This window comes from Nerophis ophidion, linkage group LG07 (genome assembly GCF_033978795.1).
Source record: "Nerophis ophidion isolate RoL-2023_Sa linkage group LG07, RoL_Noph_v1.0, whole genome shotgun sequence".
Lineage (NCBI taxonomy): Eukaryota > Metazoa > Chordata > Actinopteri > Syngnathiformes > Syngnathidae > Nerophis > Nerophis ophidion.
This window is the reverse complement of record NC_084617.1, coordinates 12,714,363-12,730,963: the sequence shown is the minus strand read 5'-3', so window position 1 is coordinate 12,730,963 and position 16,601 is coordinate 12,714,363. Positions and strand designations below refer to the sequence as shown.

General features: G+C 40.4%; 1 protein-coding gene across 3 annotated transcripts in view; it reads right to left on the bottom strand.

Moving 5' to 3' along the window:
* Positions 1–16,601, bottom strand: part of ezh1 (enhancer of zeste 1 polycomb repressive complex 2 subunit) — a 105,560-nt gene that overhangs the window by 53,353 nt on the left and 35,606 nt on the right. For 2 of the 3 annotated variants that reach the window (XR_009807417.1, XM_061905357.1), the window contains exons 7-10: positions 15,315–15,417; positions 14,996–15,159; positions 11,342–11,433; positions 11,018–11,237 (exon numbers count right to left, since the gene is read on the bottom strand). Coding sequence is in view for 2 of the 3 variants with exons in the window: in XM_061905357.1 (XP_061761341.1) it covers positions 11,018–11,237; positions 11,342–11,433; positions 14,996–15,159; positions 15,315–15,417 (579 nt within the window). In the remaining variant the exon portion in view is untranslated. The remainder of the gene's footprint in view (positions 1–11,017; positions 11,238–11,341; positions 11,434–14,995; positions 15,160–15,314; positions 15,418–16,601) is intronic. The other variant, XM_061905358.1, reaches the window with a different exon arrangement.

The window sequence follows — 16,601 nt, the reverse complement described above, 5'->3', positions numbered from 1 at the left end:
GAATAATTTTGCCACATCTAAAATAAGGTGAGTGCCCCTAAGAAAAGGCATTGACGCTTAAGGAAGGCTAAGCAGAACAAAACTAAAACTGAACTGGCTACAAAGTAAACAAAAACACAATGCTGGACGACAGCAAAGACTTACTGTGAAGCAAAGACGGCGTCCACAATGTACGTGTTGCATGAAACTTTTGCTTCATGCAACAGTTGCGTTGGTAGAGTGGCCGTGCCAGCAACTTGAGGGTTGCAGGTTCGATTCCCGCTTCCGCCATCCTAGTCACTGCCGTTGTGTCCTTGGGCAAGACACTTTACCCACCTGCTCCCAGTGCCACCCACACTGGTTTAAATGTAACTTAGATATTGGGGTTTCACTATGTAAAGCGCTTTGAGTCACTAGAGAAAAGCGCTATATAAATCTAATTCACTTCACTTCACTGCTATTCTTGCCTTTTTGTATTTATCCTGCTAAGTCATAGCTTAGCTTCCGAGGACTTTTGAACTCGACCTTTGCTAACTATTAGCATTTCGCTTCCTGTGCTTAGGCACACCTTTTCTTCACCTCTCTGTACAAGTGTTAGTTTGTATTTTGTACATCAAACAAGATCGTACCTTCAATCCCGCCTGCTCCAGTCCTGTGACAACACATGCGCATCCAAAATGTGTTGTTAAAAGAAAAGGTGATGTAACAGTGGTGAACATGCCCTTTCCCAACTACTTTGGCACGTGTTGCAGCCATGAAATCCTAAGTTAATTATTATTTGCAAAAAAAATAAACAAAAATTATGAGTTTGAACATCAACTATCTTGTCTTTGTAGTGCTTTCCATTAATTATGGGTTGAAAAGGACTTGCAAATCATTGTATTCCGTTTATATTTACATCTAACACAATTTCCCAACTCATATGGAAACCGGGTTTGTATAATGCGGTTAAAAAAACGCCTATTTAATGCGACCAAATGCTGCTGCTTTGATGCACGCTGTCACAAACACACACACACACACACACACACACACACACAGTCACGACTATTAGTTTTGTTTTGGAAACTCAACACTGACGTTCACACTCACAACTCGAGGCATGACGTTGCCTGGCAACAGGCTGAACGCTGCAATGCTGTAGCAGCGTTCTCTGTCACAGAGCATTTTTATTCATCTGCTCCACAATCTGTTTCGTGTTTGCTCCTTCCCTCCCCTTTAAACACACTTTAACCCTAAACGCGCGAGAGCGGCTGCTGAGGCGCAATGCGATTTCCCAAAATAAGAGACCACCGGTGAGACGACGATGAAGAAGCGGGTTCCCCCCCCCGCTGTTGCCCACATGAGCATGTCAATAACAATGAAAGACGGAGAAGAAACAAAGTGTTTGTGTTGGGGCTGAGGCACTTTTGGCTTTGTTTTGCTTGGACGGGACGTGGACAAATCTGACTTGAAGGCCGTCATCTCCTGCCAAACGTCCATCTTCTAAAAAGGCTTCTACCAGGAAGAGAGGGGAGGACGAGTGGGGGGGGGTTAGGGTAAATGATGCTTCTTTCGGCCTCAGTCTGAATCACACTGCTATTAAAAGTCTACCATGGAAAAGCCTCCTTGCAAAACCGTAAATCAGGACTATTCGACTCAATTGTTCCGAGGGACATATTTTCACCAGACTAATATTTTTTCCATTTTTTTCCATAATCATGAAAGTACCAGCTAGTGAAAAGTTCGTTTTCCTTGCTTCAAGTTGTTTCATGTTTTTGACGTTTCGCATGTACTTCCGAAGCCTTGAAACCTCGTGACCCACAGTCAATATTATCATGACACCGGGACGATCGATTTTCCGGATACAATCGCCGAACAAAGTCGTAACTTCCTTCTTCCCGACAGTATCAGTGATTTCCCTTTCCATCCAGTCCCATCGAAACTTATTTTCGACGTGTTTATCAATTTCTTTTACTCGTGAAGCGTCCTTTCTCTCGAGAACCGACATTGTTTACGTTTGGATCCATGAATTGATTAACGTGGACCCCGACTTAAACAAGTTGAAAAACTTATTCGGGTATTACCATTTAGTGGTACGGAATATGTACTGAACTGTGCAATCTACTAATAAAAGTATCAATCAATCAATCAATGGAAAATGGCAGTAATAACGTCATCATTCATAACAGATGTCCTGATTGGTCACAAGGAACATATCCACCAATCAACTACGGCGTAATATACAGTTGTAATCAAAATGATTCAACCCCCACACAATTTTGGTGTTTTAGCAAGTTGGACATTTATTCCGTATTTTGTTTATAGTCATATCAAATAAAGATGTGTCAAATAGACGAATGCAACTTAAATTGTAACACTGTATTTTACAAATTACCAAAAAAGGACATTTTTCTTAATATCTCATTGACAAAATGATTCAACCCCCTAGTTCCATGCATCTTTAGTACTTAGTAGAACACCCTTTGGCAGTAATGACATCCTTCAAAGGTGATACATAAGCTTCTTGCAACCATCTACAGGTATTTTAGCCCATTCCTCTTGGGCAAAGGCCTCCAGTTCATTCATATTCTTGGGCTTGCCTGCAACAACTGCCTTCTTCAAGTCCCACCACAGCTTTTCTATAGGATTTAGGTCTAGCGACTGTGAAGTCTTCCAGCCCTTCTTCTGCAACCACTCTGATGTTGATTTGGAGGTATGCTTGGGATCATTGTCCTGTTGGAAGGTCCAACGTCTCCCAAGCCTCAGCTTCGTCACTGACTTCATGACATTTGCAGCTAATATATCCTGCTAGGAAATAGAATTCATAATGCTTTGAACGCGCTGGAGATTCTCGGTACCTGAGGCAGAGAAACAGCCCCAGAGCATGATTGACCCCCCCACCATGCTTAACAGTAGGAAGGTGTTCTTCTCTTTGTAAGCTTCATTTTTTCTCCTCCAGACATAACGTTGATTCATAGGCCCAAAGAGTTCCAGTTGTGTCTCATCACTCCATAGAACAGTTTCCCAAAACCTTTGGGGTTTGTCCAGATGATTTTTGGCATACTGGTGTCTTTTTTCTTGTGCCTGGTAGTCAGAAGTGGGGTGCGCCTGGGAGTTCTGGCATGGAGGCCTTCATCTCGTAGTGCGCGCCTTATCTTCTGGGACGAAACCTGCGTTCCCCCCTTTGCAATGTCCTGTTGTAGTTCCTCAGCTGTTACCTGGGGGTTTTTCACCACTGTACGCTTCACAGCATCCTCTTTCTACCACGCCCAGGTAGTGTTTCCACTGTGCCTTTAGCTTTAAACTTGCGAATTATGCTCCCAACTGTGTCTCTTGGAATGTGTAATGTCTTTGCTATTTTCTTAAATCCATATCCTTTCTTATGAAGATAAATTACCTCCTCTCTTGACTTCTTTGACCACTCCCTGGACTTCACCATGTTGCAAATACACCATTGATCATCTACAAGAAGCTGAGCATCACAGTCTTTTTCAATCAGTTTAATTGTTGCTCGTTATGGTTCTAATCACATCTACAGGTGTTTTCAACACCTGATTGAAAATACTTTATTCTAATTCTGTTCTTAAGAGTTATGATCTTCAAGAGGTTGAATAATTTTGTCAATGAGATATTAAGAAAAATGTCCTTTTTTGGTATTTTGTAAAATACAGTGTTACAATTTAAGTTGCATTTGTCTATTTGACACATCTTTATTTGATATAACTCTAAACAAAATCCGGAATAAATGTCCAACTTGCTAAAACACCAAAATTGTGTGGGGGTTGAATAATTTTGATCACAACTGTAAGCCACGTCTCGATTGCAAAACACGAATCAGCAAGTAAACGAATCTTGACTTGGGGTCGGAAAAAAAACGGAAAAACGGAAAAGATAATTTTTTTCCCCCCGAGATTTAAAAAAAAGATGGAATTCCGACTGTAGACAAAAAAATCACATGCCTGATAATGTCAACACAAAGCTCTGTCATACCGTAAAAGCTATTATATCACAAATATTATTCATAGTAGAGATGCGCGGTTTGCGGTCTCATCCGGAGTCCACGGATAAACCGCGGGTCGGGCGGGTGACATGACGAAAAAATAGATTTTAATTAGATTCGGGCGGGTGGCGGTTGAACCATTTGGAAATATTTGATATACATGGTCCTGGGATCGGTATCCTTTACCATTCAAAGAGCCATTTAGGACCCGTGTCACAAAGCGAAGAAGACAATAGGAGACGCTAATATTCCCTAGAATGACTGCCGGCAGTCACCCAGATAATAAGTATTAGAGCGTGCTATGAAGCCACTGGCTTTGTCGCCTTCCAGAACATGTACGATCTGGTTGTCAGTCCAGCAACATGTTGTGTGAGGCTTCCGCAGACACACGTACACGACTGCAAGGCATACTGGGTGACACAGAGTACGCTAATGGTTGTGATATAAACAATTTTAACACTCTTAGTAATATGCGCCACGCTGTGAAGCCAAACCAAACAAGAATGACAAACACATTTCGGGAGAACATCCTCCCAGTAACACAACATAAACGCAACACAGCAAATACCCAGAATCCTTTGCATCCATGACAATTCCTGACTATTTTATACACCCCGCTAGCAGCAACCCCCCGTGTGTCGGTAAGGTGGGCGGGGTTGGGGGCGCGGGGGTTTAAAATATATTCAGGAAGTGTCACGGATGCAAAGGATTCTAGGTATTTGTTGTGTTGCGTTTATGTTGTGTTACTGTGAGGATGTTCTCCCGTAATGTGTTTGTTGTCATTCTTGTTTGGTGTTGCTTCACAGCGTGGCGCATACTAGTAAGAGTGTTAAAATATTTATATCACAACCATCAGTGTACTCTGTATCACCCAGTATGCCTTTCAATCTTGTACGTGTGTTTACGGAAGCTGCACGCAACATGTTGCCGGACTGGCAAACAGTTTGTACGTGTTGTTGAAGGTGTTAAAGGCAATGGCTTCACAGCACGCCCTTATTCTTTTCATCAGGATGAGCACCATTGGATGTTCGCGAGAACGTTAGCGGCTCCCATTGTCTTCTTTACTCTGTGAAACGGGTTAAAATAGCTCTTTGAGTGGTAAAGGTGGCCGACCTCTGATGTATTTCGGCGGGCGGTTGCGGTTCTAATAAAATGTTGCTTCGGGTGGACGGCGGGTGGATGACGACTTTGGTGATGCGGTTGCGGATTATATAATTGCCTATCCGCGCATCTCTAATTCATTAAAACAGAAATCCAATGTAGAGGCCTAATGCAGGGGTTTGGGAACCTTTTTGCCTGTGAGAGCCATGAAAGCCAAATATTTTGAAATGTATTTCCGTCAGAGACATATAATATATTTTTTTAACACTGAATACAACTAAATGCGTGCATTTTTAAATACAACACTTTTAGAGTATAATAAGTCTCATTTTTTTACCGTATTTTTCGGACTATAAGTCGCAGTTTTTTTCATAGTTTGGCCAGGGGTGCGACTTATACTCAGGAGCGACTTATGTGTGAAATTATTAAACACATTAGCGTAAAATATCAAATAATATTATTTAGCTCATTCACGAAAGAGATTAGACGTATACGATTTCATGGGATTTATCGATTAGGAGTGAGAGATTGTTTGGTAAACGTATAGATTGTCCTATATTTTATGGTTATTTTAATGACTCTTACCATAATATGTTACGTTAACTTACCAGGCACCTTCTCAGTTGGTTATTTATGAGTCATATAACGTACACTTATTCAGCCTGTTGTGCAGTATTTATTTATTTTAAATTGCCTTTCAAATGTCTATTCTTGGTGTTGGATTTTATCAAATAAATTTCCCCCAAAAATGCGACTTATACTCCAGTGCGACATATATATATTATTTTCCTTCTTTATTATGCATTTTCGACAGGTGCGACTTATACTCCGAAAAATACGGTAATAACATTGTTATTCTGAAGCTAACAAATAATAAATAAAATACTTCTTACCATTAATGCGACTTCTTGATGATGATACCAAGTACAAGAGCGTATTTAGTCAATACTAATATGATTATATTGATATTTTTTGGCATCACAACATCTTCTTTTATTAAGAAAATCAAAATCAAATTATGTTTTCAAAAACACAGGAATATGTCCCTGGACACATGAGGACTTTGATTATGACGAATGTATGATCCAGTAACTACTTGGTATCGGATTGATACCCAAATTTGTGGTATCATCCAAAACCAGAGATGTCCGATACTGGCTTTTTTGCCAACATCCGATATTGTCCAACTCTTAATTACCGATACCGATATATACAGACATGGAATTAACATATTATTATGCGTAATTGTGTTGTGATGCCCCGCTGGATGCATTATACAATATAACAAGGTTTTTCAAAATAAATCAACTCAAGTTATGGAAAAAATGCCAACATGGCACTGCCATATTTATTATTGAAGTCACAAAGTGCATTTTTTTTTTAACATGCCTCAAAACAACAGCTTGGAATTTGGGACATGCTCTCCCTGAGACAGCATGAGGAGGTTGAGGTGGGCAGGGTTGAAGGGGAACGGGGTTAGCGTCCCGGAAAGTTAGTGCTGCAAGGGTTTCTGTGTATTTGTTCTGTCGTGTTTATGTTGTGTTACAGTGCGGATGTTCTCCCGAAATGTGTTTGTCATTCTTGTTCGGTGGGGGTTCACAGTGTGGCGCATATTTGTAACAGTGCTAAAGTTGTTTATACGCCCGCCCTCAGTGTGACCTGTATGGCTGTTGACCAAGTATGCCTTGCATTCACTTGTGTGTGTGAAAAGCCGTAGATATGTGAATGGGCCGGCATGCAAAGGCAGTGCCTTTAAGGTTTATTGCCGCTCTGTACTTCTCCCTACGTCCGTGTACATAGCGGCGTTTTAAAAAGTCAGAAATTGCACTTTTTGAAACAGATGCCGATAATTTCCGATATTACATTTTAAAGCATTTATCGGCCGATATCATCGGCAGTCCGATATTATTGGACATCTCTATCCAAAACTAATGTAAAGTATCAAACAACAGAAGAATAAGTGATTATTGCATTTGAACAGAAGTGTAGGTAGAACATGTTAACGAACAAGTAGATGAATAATTCATTTTCTACCATTTGTCCTTAATAATTTTGACAAAATAATAGAATGGAAAATGACACAATTTGTCATTGCATACGTCAGCAGACTAATTAAGAGCCTTCGTTTGTTTACTTACTACTAAAAGACAAGTCGTCTTGTATGTTCACTATTTCATTTAAGGACAAACTTGCAATAAGATATGTTTAATTTACCCTGAGATTTTTTATTAAAATAAAGCCAAGAATGCAATTTTTTGTGGTCCCCTTTATTTAGAAAAGTACCGAAAAGTATCAAAATAATTTTAGTAAGGGTATCAAAATATTGGTAAGTTATGGCTTATAAAAAACAAGCTAGGGGCCACAAATGGCCCTCGGGCCGCACTTTGGACACGGATGCCCTGCTGAGAAAGGCCGGTCAAAGATCTTCTCTGTGACAGAAGTATTATTAAAGACCTGGTTAATAAAAGATCCTCTAGACCAGGGGTCACCAACCTTTTTGAAACCAGGAGCTACTTCTTGGGTACTGATTAATGCGAAGGGCTACCAGTTTGATACACACTTAAATAAATTGCCGGAAATAGCCAATTTGCTCAATTTACCTTTAATGAATAAATCTATATATATAAAAAAATGGGTATTTCTGTCTGTCATTACATCGTACATTTTTTTTTCCTTTTACGGAAGGTTTTTTGTAGAGAAAAAATTATGAAAAAAACACTTAATTGAACAGTTTAAAAGAAGAAAAAACATTACATCGTACATTTTTTTTTCCTTTTACGGAAGGTTTTTTGTAGAGAAAAAATTATGAAAAAAACACTTAATTGAACAGTTTAAAAGAAGAAAAAACAGGAAAAAAAATTAAAATTTAATTTTGAAACATAGTTTAGCTTCAATTTCGACTCTTTAAAATTCAAAATTCATCCGAAAAAAAGAAGAGAAAAACTAGCTAATTCGAATATTTTTTAAAAAAATGAAAAAAAGAAATTATGGAACATCATTAGTAATTTTTCCCAATTAAGATTAATTTTAGAATTTTGATGGCATGTTTTAAATAGGTTAAAATCCAATCTGCACTTTGTTAGAATACATAACAAATTGGACCAAGCTATATTTCTAACAAAGACAAATCATTATTTCTTCTAGATTTTCCAGAACAAAAATTTTAAAAGATATTCAAAAGACTTTGAAATAAGATTTAAATTTGATTCTACAGATTTTCTACAATTGTCAGAATCATTTTTTGGAATTTTAATCATAATAAGTTAGAATATTTCACAAATATTTTTCATTGAAAAAACAGAAGATATAATGAAGAATTAAATGTAAATGTATCTATTATTATTTACAATAAAAAAAATAAATTGACTTGAACATTGATTTAAATTGTCAGGAAAGAAGAGGAAGGAATTTAAAAGGTAAAAAGGTATATGTGTTTTAAAATCCTAAAGTAATTTTTAAGGTTGTATTTTTTTCTCTAAAATTGTTTTTCTGAAAGTTATAAGAAGCAAAGTAAAAAAATAAAGGAATTTATTTAAACAAGTGAAGACCAAGCCTTTAAAATATTTTCTTGGATTTTCAAATTCTATTTGAGTTTTGTCTCTCTTAGAATTAAAAATGTCGAGCAAAGCGAGGCCAGCTTGCTAGTAAATAAAATAAAATAAAAAAATAGAGGCAGCTCACTGGTAAGTGCTGCTATTGGAGCTATTTTTAGAACAGGCCAGCGGGCGACTCATCTGGTCCTTACGGGCAACCTGGTGCCCGCGGGCACCATGTTGGTGACCCCTGCTCTAGACAATAGAAATGTGTGCTGTTTTAAGGACCTCCTACTAAAAAAATCTAGTCAAAAATTCTCAATGTGACAACACTGTGCTGTTTTGAAAGACCAAATGCAAAAACACTAAGCAAATATCCTCTATAACAGTGATTCTCAAACTATGGTACGTGTACCACTAGTGGTACGTGGGCTCATCTAGTGGTACGCCAAAGAATCACTTAATTAAAGTACAGTGTTTTATTTTCCTACTATACTAGTCTATTTAGATGTTGGTCATTATGGTAGTGCTTAAAGAGCCAAGTTTTTTGAAGTGGTACTTGGTGAAAAAAGTTTGAGAACCACTGCTCTCTACTACAAACCCCGTTTCCATATGAGTTGGGAAATTGCGTTAGATGTAAATATAAACGGAATACAATGATTTGCAAATCAACCCATATTCAGTTGAATATGCTACAAAGACAACATATTTGGTGTTCAAACTTATAAACATTTTTTTTTTGTGTGGAAATAATCATTAACTTTAGAATTTGATGCCAGCAACACGTGACAAAGAAGTTGGGAAAGGTGGGAATAAATACTGATAAAGTTGAGGAATGCTCATCAAACGCTTATTTGGAACATCCCCCAGGTGTGCAGGCTAATTAGGAAAAGGTGTGTGCCATGATTGGGTATAAAAGCATGAAATGCTAAGTAATTCACAAACAAGGATGGTGCGAGGGTCACCAACTTGTAAGCAAATTGTCGAACAGTTTTAGAACAACATTTCTCAATGAGCTATTGCAAGGAATTTACGTATTTTACCATCTACGGTCCGTAAAATCTTCAAAAGGTTCAGAGAATCTGGAGAAATCACTGATGATATTACGGACCTTTGATTCCTCAGGCGGTACTGCAATAAAAACCGACATCAGTGTGTAAAGGATATCACCACACGGGCTCAGGAACACTTCATAAAACCACTGTCAGTAACTACAGTTGGTCGCTACATCTGTAAGTGCTAATTAAAACTCTACTATGTAAAGCGAAAGCCATTTATCAACAACACCGAGGAACGCCGCCGGCTTCTCTGGGCCCGAGCTGTCCTAAGATGGACTGATGCAAAGTGGAAAAGTGTTCTGTGGTCTGACGAGTCCACATTTGAAATTATATTTGGAAACTGTGGACGTGGTGTCCTCCGGAACAAAGAGGAAAATAACCATCCGTATTGTTATAGGCGCAAAGTTCAAAAGCCAGCATCTGTGATGGTATGGTGGTGTATTAGTGCCCAAGGCATGGGTAACTTACACATCTGTGAAGGCACCATTAATGCTGAAAGGTCCATACAGGTTTTGGAGCAACATATGTTGTCATCCAAGCAACGTTATTATGGACGCCCCTGCTTATTTCAGCTAAACAATACCAAGCCACGTGTTACAACAGCGTGGCTTTGTAGTAAAGGAATGTGGGTACTTTCCTGGCCCGCCTGCAGTCCAGACATGTCTCCCATCGAAAATGCGTGGCGCATTATGAAGCGTAAAATACAACTTAAGCTGTAGATCAAGTAAGAATGGGAAATAATTCCACTTTCAAAGCTTCCACAATTAGTTTCCTCAGTTCCCAAACGTTTATTGAGTGTTGTCAAAAGAAAAGGTGATGTAACACAGTGGTGAACATGCCCTTTCCCAACTACTTTGGCACGTGTTGCAGCCATGAAATTCTAAGTTAATTATTATTTGCAAAAAAAAATAAAGTTTATCAGTTTGAACATCAAATATGTTGTCTCTGTAGTGCATTCAACTGAATATGGGTTGAAAAGGATTTGGGGCGGCATAGCTCGGTTGGTAGAGTGGCCGTGTCAGCAACTTGAGGGTTGCAGGTTCGATTCCCGCTTGTGCCATCCTAGTTACTGCCGTTGTGTCCTTGGGCAAGACACTTTACCCACCTGCTCCCAGTGCCACCCACACTGGTTTAAATGTAACTTAGATATTGGGTGTCACTATGTAAAGCGCTTTGAGTCACTTGAGAAAAGTGCTATATAAATATAATTCACTTCACAAATTTGCAAATCATTGTATTCCGTTTATATTTACATCAAACACAATTTCCCAACTCATATGGAAACGGGGTTTGTAGAAGAGCTGCAATGGAAGTCACAGGAATAGATTTGACCCGCGAGCCATCAGACTCTTAAAAGTCGTTACCTGAGGAGGACGAAGTCTCACCGTCACTCTCTCCATCTTTGCTCTCCTCGGCAGAAACCGACGATCCGGGGCAGCTTGAGCTGGCGGGATTCTGCTGCTGCTGCTGTTGTTGCTGCTGCTGTTGTTGTTGCTGTTGTTGTTGTTGCTGGTGCTGCCTGCGCCTCTTCCGGAACCTCTGAGAGCGCAGCATGTTCTGATCCACAAACTCTTTAGCCCCTTTCTTCACCAGAGGGCAGCAGCGTGCAGAAAGGGGAAGAAGCGGAGGAGTTAGCGGTCAGCTTAGCAATTAGCGCAGAACTTTAACGAGCGAATGAGACGCCACACCTGCAACAGGAAGCAGTCGACACCGCACGGCTCCGTCTCCCTCCGGATCTCTTTGCTCTTCCTCTTGTACATGTTGGGTGTCGCGTGGAAAGCTTAAAAAAACAGATTAACAGGTTTTTAGCTGCATTGACACCACAATTGTGTCCAAATCCCAGCTAAGTACCTAGCTAGTAGCATACACTAGACCGGGGGTCGGCAACCCGCGGCTCGAGAGTCGCTTTAGCGCCGCCCTAGTGGCTCTCTGGAGCTTTTTCAAAAATGTATGAAAAATGGAAAAAGATGAGGGGGAAAAATACATTTTTTGTTTTAATATGGTTTCTGTAGGACAGGGGTCGGGAACCTTTTTCGGTACAGCTCGGTTGGTAGAGTGGCCATGCCAGCAACTTGAGGGTTGCAGGTTCGATCCCCGCTTGTGCCATCCTAGTCACTGCCGTTGTGTCCTTTGGCAAGACACTTTACCCACCTGATCCCAGTGCCACCCACACTGGTTTTAAATGTAACTTAAGATATTCACTATGTAAAGCGCTTTGAGTCACTTGAGAAAAGTGCTATATAAATATAGTTCACTTTTTGGCTGAGAGAGCCAAGAATCCAAATATTTTAAAAAGTATTTCCGTAAGAGCCATATCATTTTTTTTTTCAACACTGAACACAACTAAACGCGTGCATTTTTAAGTAAGACCAACATTACTAGAGTATAATAGGTCTCGTATTCTTCGTAATAACATTGTTATTCTGAAGCTAACTGTGGAGGGGCGTGGCCTGCGGGCCTGCAGCAAAGCGGGGTGTGCCAGGACCGGCCTCAAAATCAGCGACAGGTGCGTACATGGCCCACTTGGGCCTTGTTATCTAATCACCGGTCGCTCTGTTATAAGCAGCAGCCGGGAGGAGAGACGGGGTTAGAGCTGGAGCCAGAGCGCGAGCGAGAACAAAAGAGAAAAAGACAATTGCTGGAAAGCAACTGAGAGACTTGTTGAAAAATAAAAAAAAATATCGTAACCCTGAAAAAGGCTTTCATGTCGGTGATTGGTGGTCTGAAGAACCCCCAGGAGGGCAAGCCCTAAAAAAAACAATAAATAAATAAATCATGCAATTTCTTGAACAAGTGCGGTAGAAAAAAGGATGGATGGATTCAAATGCATGAGCATGTTTAAAATTTTTAACGTTATTTTTAACATTTTGATTACAAGTGGAATTACTCATTACTTATCGTGTTAAGCAGTGTCAGCTCAGATTTATCCGAGAGCCAGATGCAGTCATCAAAAGAGCCACAGGTTCCCTACCCCTGCTGTAGGAGGACAAACATGACAAAAACCTCCCTAATTGTTATAAAGCACACTGTTTTTAATAAACATGCTTCACTGATTCGAGTATTTGGCGAGCGCCGTTTTGTCCTACTAATTTTGGCGGTCCTTGAACTCACCGTAGTTTGTTTACATCAGGGGTGTCCAAACTTTTTCCACTGAGGGCCACACACGGAAAAATTAAACCATGCGGGGGCTGTTTTGATATTTTTCATTTTCAAACCATAACAAAATATATGGATTCTTTTTTTTTTTACCTTTAGGACTCCCAGGGACCATAAAGGGTTTCAGTCATTATCATGTTAGAAATAAGTCAAATTATTATTTTCATTTTTTTTTGTAACGCTTACATTAAATCTCTACATCAACTTCAGGTTGGTATAAAGTTAAAACAAAAATAATTGTTTTTTTATAGTAAAACTGAAATATGCAGTATTTCCCCCATTGCCCAAAACATTCAGAAAGCAATGTTTGATCTGAAGTAATTGGAGCCCTAAAAAGATCAATAATGCAGGACACCATTGATTTAAATGTATTATTATATCTGAGTAATCACAGTGAAAAAATAAATAAAATCCCACTAAATATCTTTGGGATCCAAAAGGTCGTCCACTCATAAAGTGATACATTTTTATTATTTGTTTTACTTTCAACATCCATCCATTTCCTACCGCTTATTCCCTTTTGGGGTCACGGGGGGCACTGGCGCCTATCTCAGCTACAATCGGGCGGAAGGCGGGGTACACCCTGGACAAGTTGCCACCTCATCGCAGGGCCAACACAGATAGACGGACAACTTTCACACTCACATTCACAAACTAGGGCCAATTTAGTGTTGCCAATCAGCCTATCCCCAGGTGCATGTCTTTGGAAGTGGGAGGAAGCCGGAGTACCCGGAGGGAACCCACGCATTCACGGGGAGAACATGCAAACTCCACACAAAAAGATCCCGAGCCTGGATTTGAACCCAGGACTGCAGGAACTTCGTATTGTGAGGCAGACGCACTAACCCCTCTGCCACCGTTAAGTTAAATAGAACTTTTTGGTATAAACTCAACTCGTCGTGTTTGGAGGAAGAAGAATACTGAGTTGCATCCCGAGAACACCATACCTACTGTAAAGCATTGGTGTTGAAACATCATGCTTTGGGGCTGTTTTTCTGCTAAGGGGACAAAATGATTGATCCGTCTTAAGGAAAGAATGAATGGGGCCATGTATCGTGAGATTTTGAGCCAAAACCTCCTTCCATCAGTGAGAGCTTTGAATGGTTGACCAAATACTTATTTTCCACCATAATTTACAAATAAATTCTTTAAAATTCCTACAATGTGAATTCCTGGATTTTTTTTCCACATTCTGTCTCTCACAGTTGAAGTGTACCTATGATGAAAATTTAAGGCCTCTGTCATCATTTTAAGTGGGAGAACTTGCACAATCGGTGGCTGACTCAATACTTTTTACCCCACTATATGTTCATATTTGCAAAGAAATGGCAGTGGTATGTTCATATTTGGATCAATCGTCCTGTCCCCTTAGCAAAAAAACAGCCCCAAAGCATGACGTTTCCACCCCCATGCTTCACAGTAGGTAAGGTGTTCTTGGGATGCAACTCAGTATTCTTCTTCCTGCAAACACGACAAGTTGAGTTTATACTAAAATGAATACATGGATGATACAGCAGAGGATTGGGAGAATGTCATGTGGTCAGATGAAACCAAAATAGAACTTTTTTGGTTTATACTCAACTCGTCGTGTTTGGAGGAAGAATACTGAGTTGCATCCCAAGAACACCATACCTACTGTAAAGCATGGGTGTTGAAACATCATGCTTTGGGGCTGTTTTTCTGCTAAGGGGACAGGACGATTGATCCGTGTTAAGGAAAGAATGAATGGGGCCATGTATCGTGAGATTTTGAGCCAAAACCTCCTTCCATCAGTGAGAGTTTTGAATGGTTGACCAAATACTTATTTTCCACCATAATTTACAAATAAATTCTTTAAAATTTCTACAATGTGAATTCCTGGATTTTTTTTCCACATTCTGTCTCTCACAGTTGAAGTGTACCTATGATGAAAATGACAGACCTCTGTCATCATTTTAAGAGGGAGAACTTGCACAATCGCTGGCTGACTAAATACTTTTTTGCCCCACTGTATGTTGATAGCAATAACACATATTTGTCTTTAAGTATAAAAGTTATTTTTTTTCCATTTGTAGGCTTCATAGGCAATTGTGCAAATTACACGATGATGTCATACTAAAACCGCCAGGGCCGCGCCCCCTCTGCCGCAAATAGATTGCCAAGATTGGCTAACTGATGCCAACTTAAACAGCACTTTAAGCACTTACGGTGCAGGAAGCAGTCGTATTTGAAGCATCGCCTGCAGAAGAGCGTGTGGAAGGAGTGCAGCGACTGCTCCCTCTGCACAGACTTTGCGAAGGGCCCGTCCAGGCTGGGGGTACACAGAGGGGGCAGCTTGACCGGGCTCGGGGGCTCCAGGAGGTCTTTGTACCTAGAGGAAGGTGAGAGGGGCTTACGTCTTTATTTGCAAGTCCAGCTCTTTTTAGTTGTTGCTTAATGACCCACTCGAATGCTTGCCCCTCCACAGCGAACACTAAGCAACAACCCCATTCAGCATTCCGCACCACTCCCAATTTTCTCTCTTACTTTTCCTTCAGTTCCTCCGTGGTGCCCTTGTACGGAAACATGGAGGCGATGGCTGTGAAGATCTTGTCGCTGGGGATCTTCTTGCAGCTGGACGGGTCCCGCACTGTTTGGGAAAAGACACAAAAGGGACATTTGTGTCAGGTTCTGCTACTGAATCACAAATGCATTTTATCATCAATCAATCAATGTTTATTTATATAGCCCCAAATCACGAATGTCTCAAAGGACTGTACAAATCATTACGACTACAACATCCTCGGAAGAACCCACAAAAGGGCAAGGAAAACTCACACCCAGTGGGCAGGGAGAATTCACATCCAGTGGGACGCCAGTGACAATGCTGACTATGAGAAACCTTGGAGAGGACCTCAGATGTGGGCAACCCCCCCCCCTCTAGGGGACCGAAAGCAATGGATGTCGAGCGGGTCTAACATGATACTGTGAAAGTTCAATCCATAGTGGCTCCAAGACAGCAGTGAGAGTCCCGTCCACAGGAAACCATCTCAAGCGGATCAGCAGCATATTCACTATGTAAAGCGCTTTGAGTCACTTGAGAAAAGTGCTATATAAATATAGTTCACTTTTTGGCTGAGAAAGCCAAGAATCCAAATATTTTAAAATGTATTTCCGTAAGAGCCATATCATTTTTTTTTCAACACTGAACACAACTAAACGCGTGCATTTTTAAGTAAGACCAACATTACTAGAGTATAATAGGTCTCGTATTCTTTGTAATAACGTTGATATTCTGAAGCTAACTGTGGAGGGGCGTGGCCTGCGGCCCTGCAGCAAAGCGGGGTGTGCCAGGACCGGCCTCAAAATCAGCGACAGGTGCGTACATGGCCCACTTGGGCCTTGTTATCTAATCACCTGTCGCTCTGTTATAAGCAGCCGGGAGGAGAGACGGGGTTAGAGCTGGAGCCAGAGCGCGAGCGAGAACAAAAGAGAAAAAGACAATTGCTGGAAAGCAACTGAGAGACTTGTTGAAAAATTAAAAAAATATCGTAACCCTGAAAAAGGCTTTCATGTCGGTGCTTGGTGGTCTGAAGAACCCCCAGGAGGGCAAGCCCTAAAAAAAAAAAAATAAATAAATCATGCAATTTTTTTAACAAGTGTGGTGGAAAAAAGGATGGATGGATTCAAATGCATGAGCATGTTTAATATTTTTAACGTTATTTTTAACATTTTGATTACAAGTGGAATTAGTCATTACTTATCGTGTTAAGCAGTGGCAGCTCAGATTTATCCGAGAGCCAGATGCAGTCATCAAAAGAGCCACATCTGGCT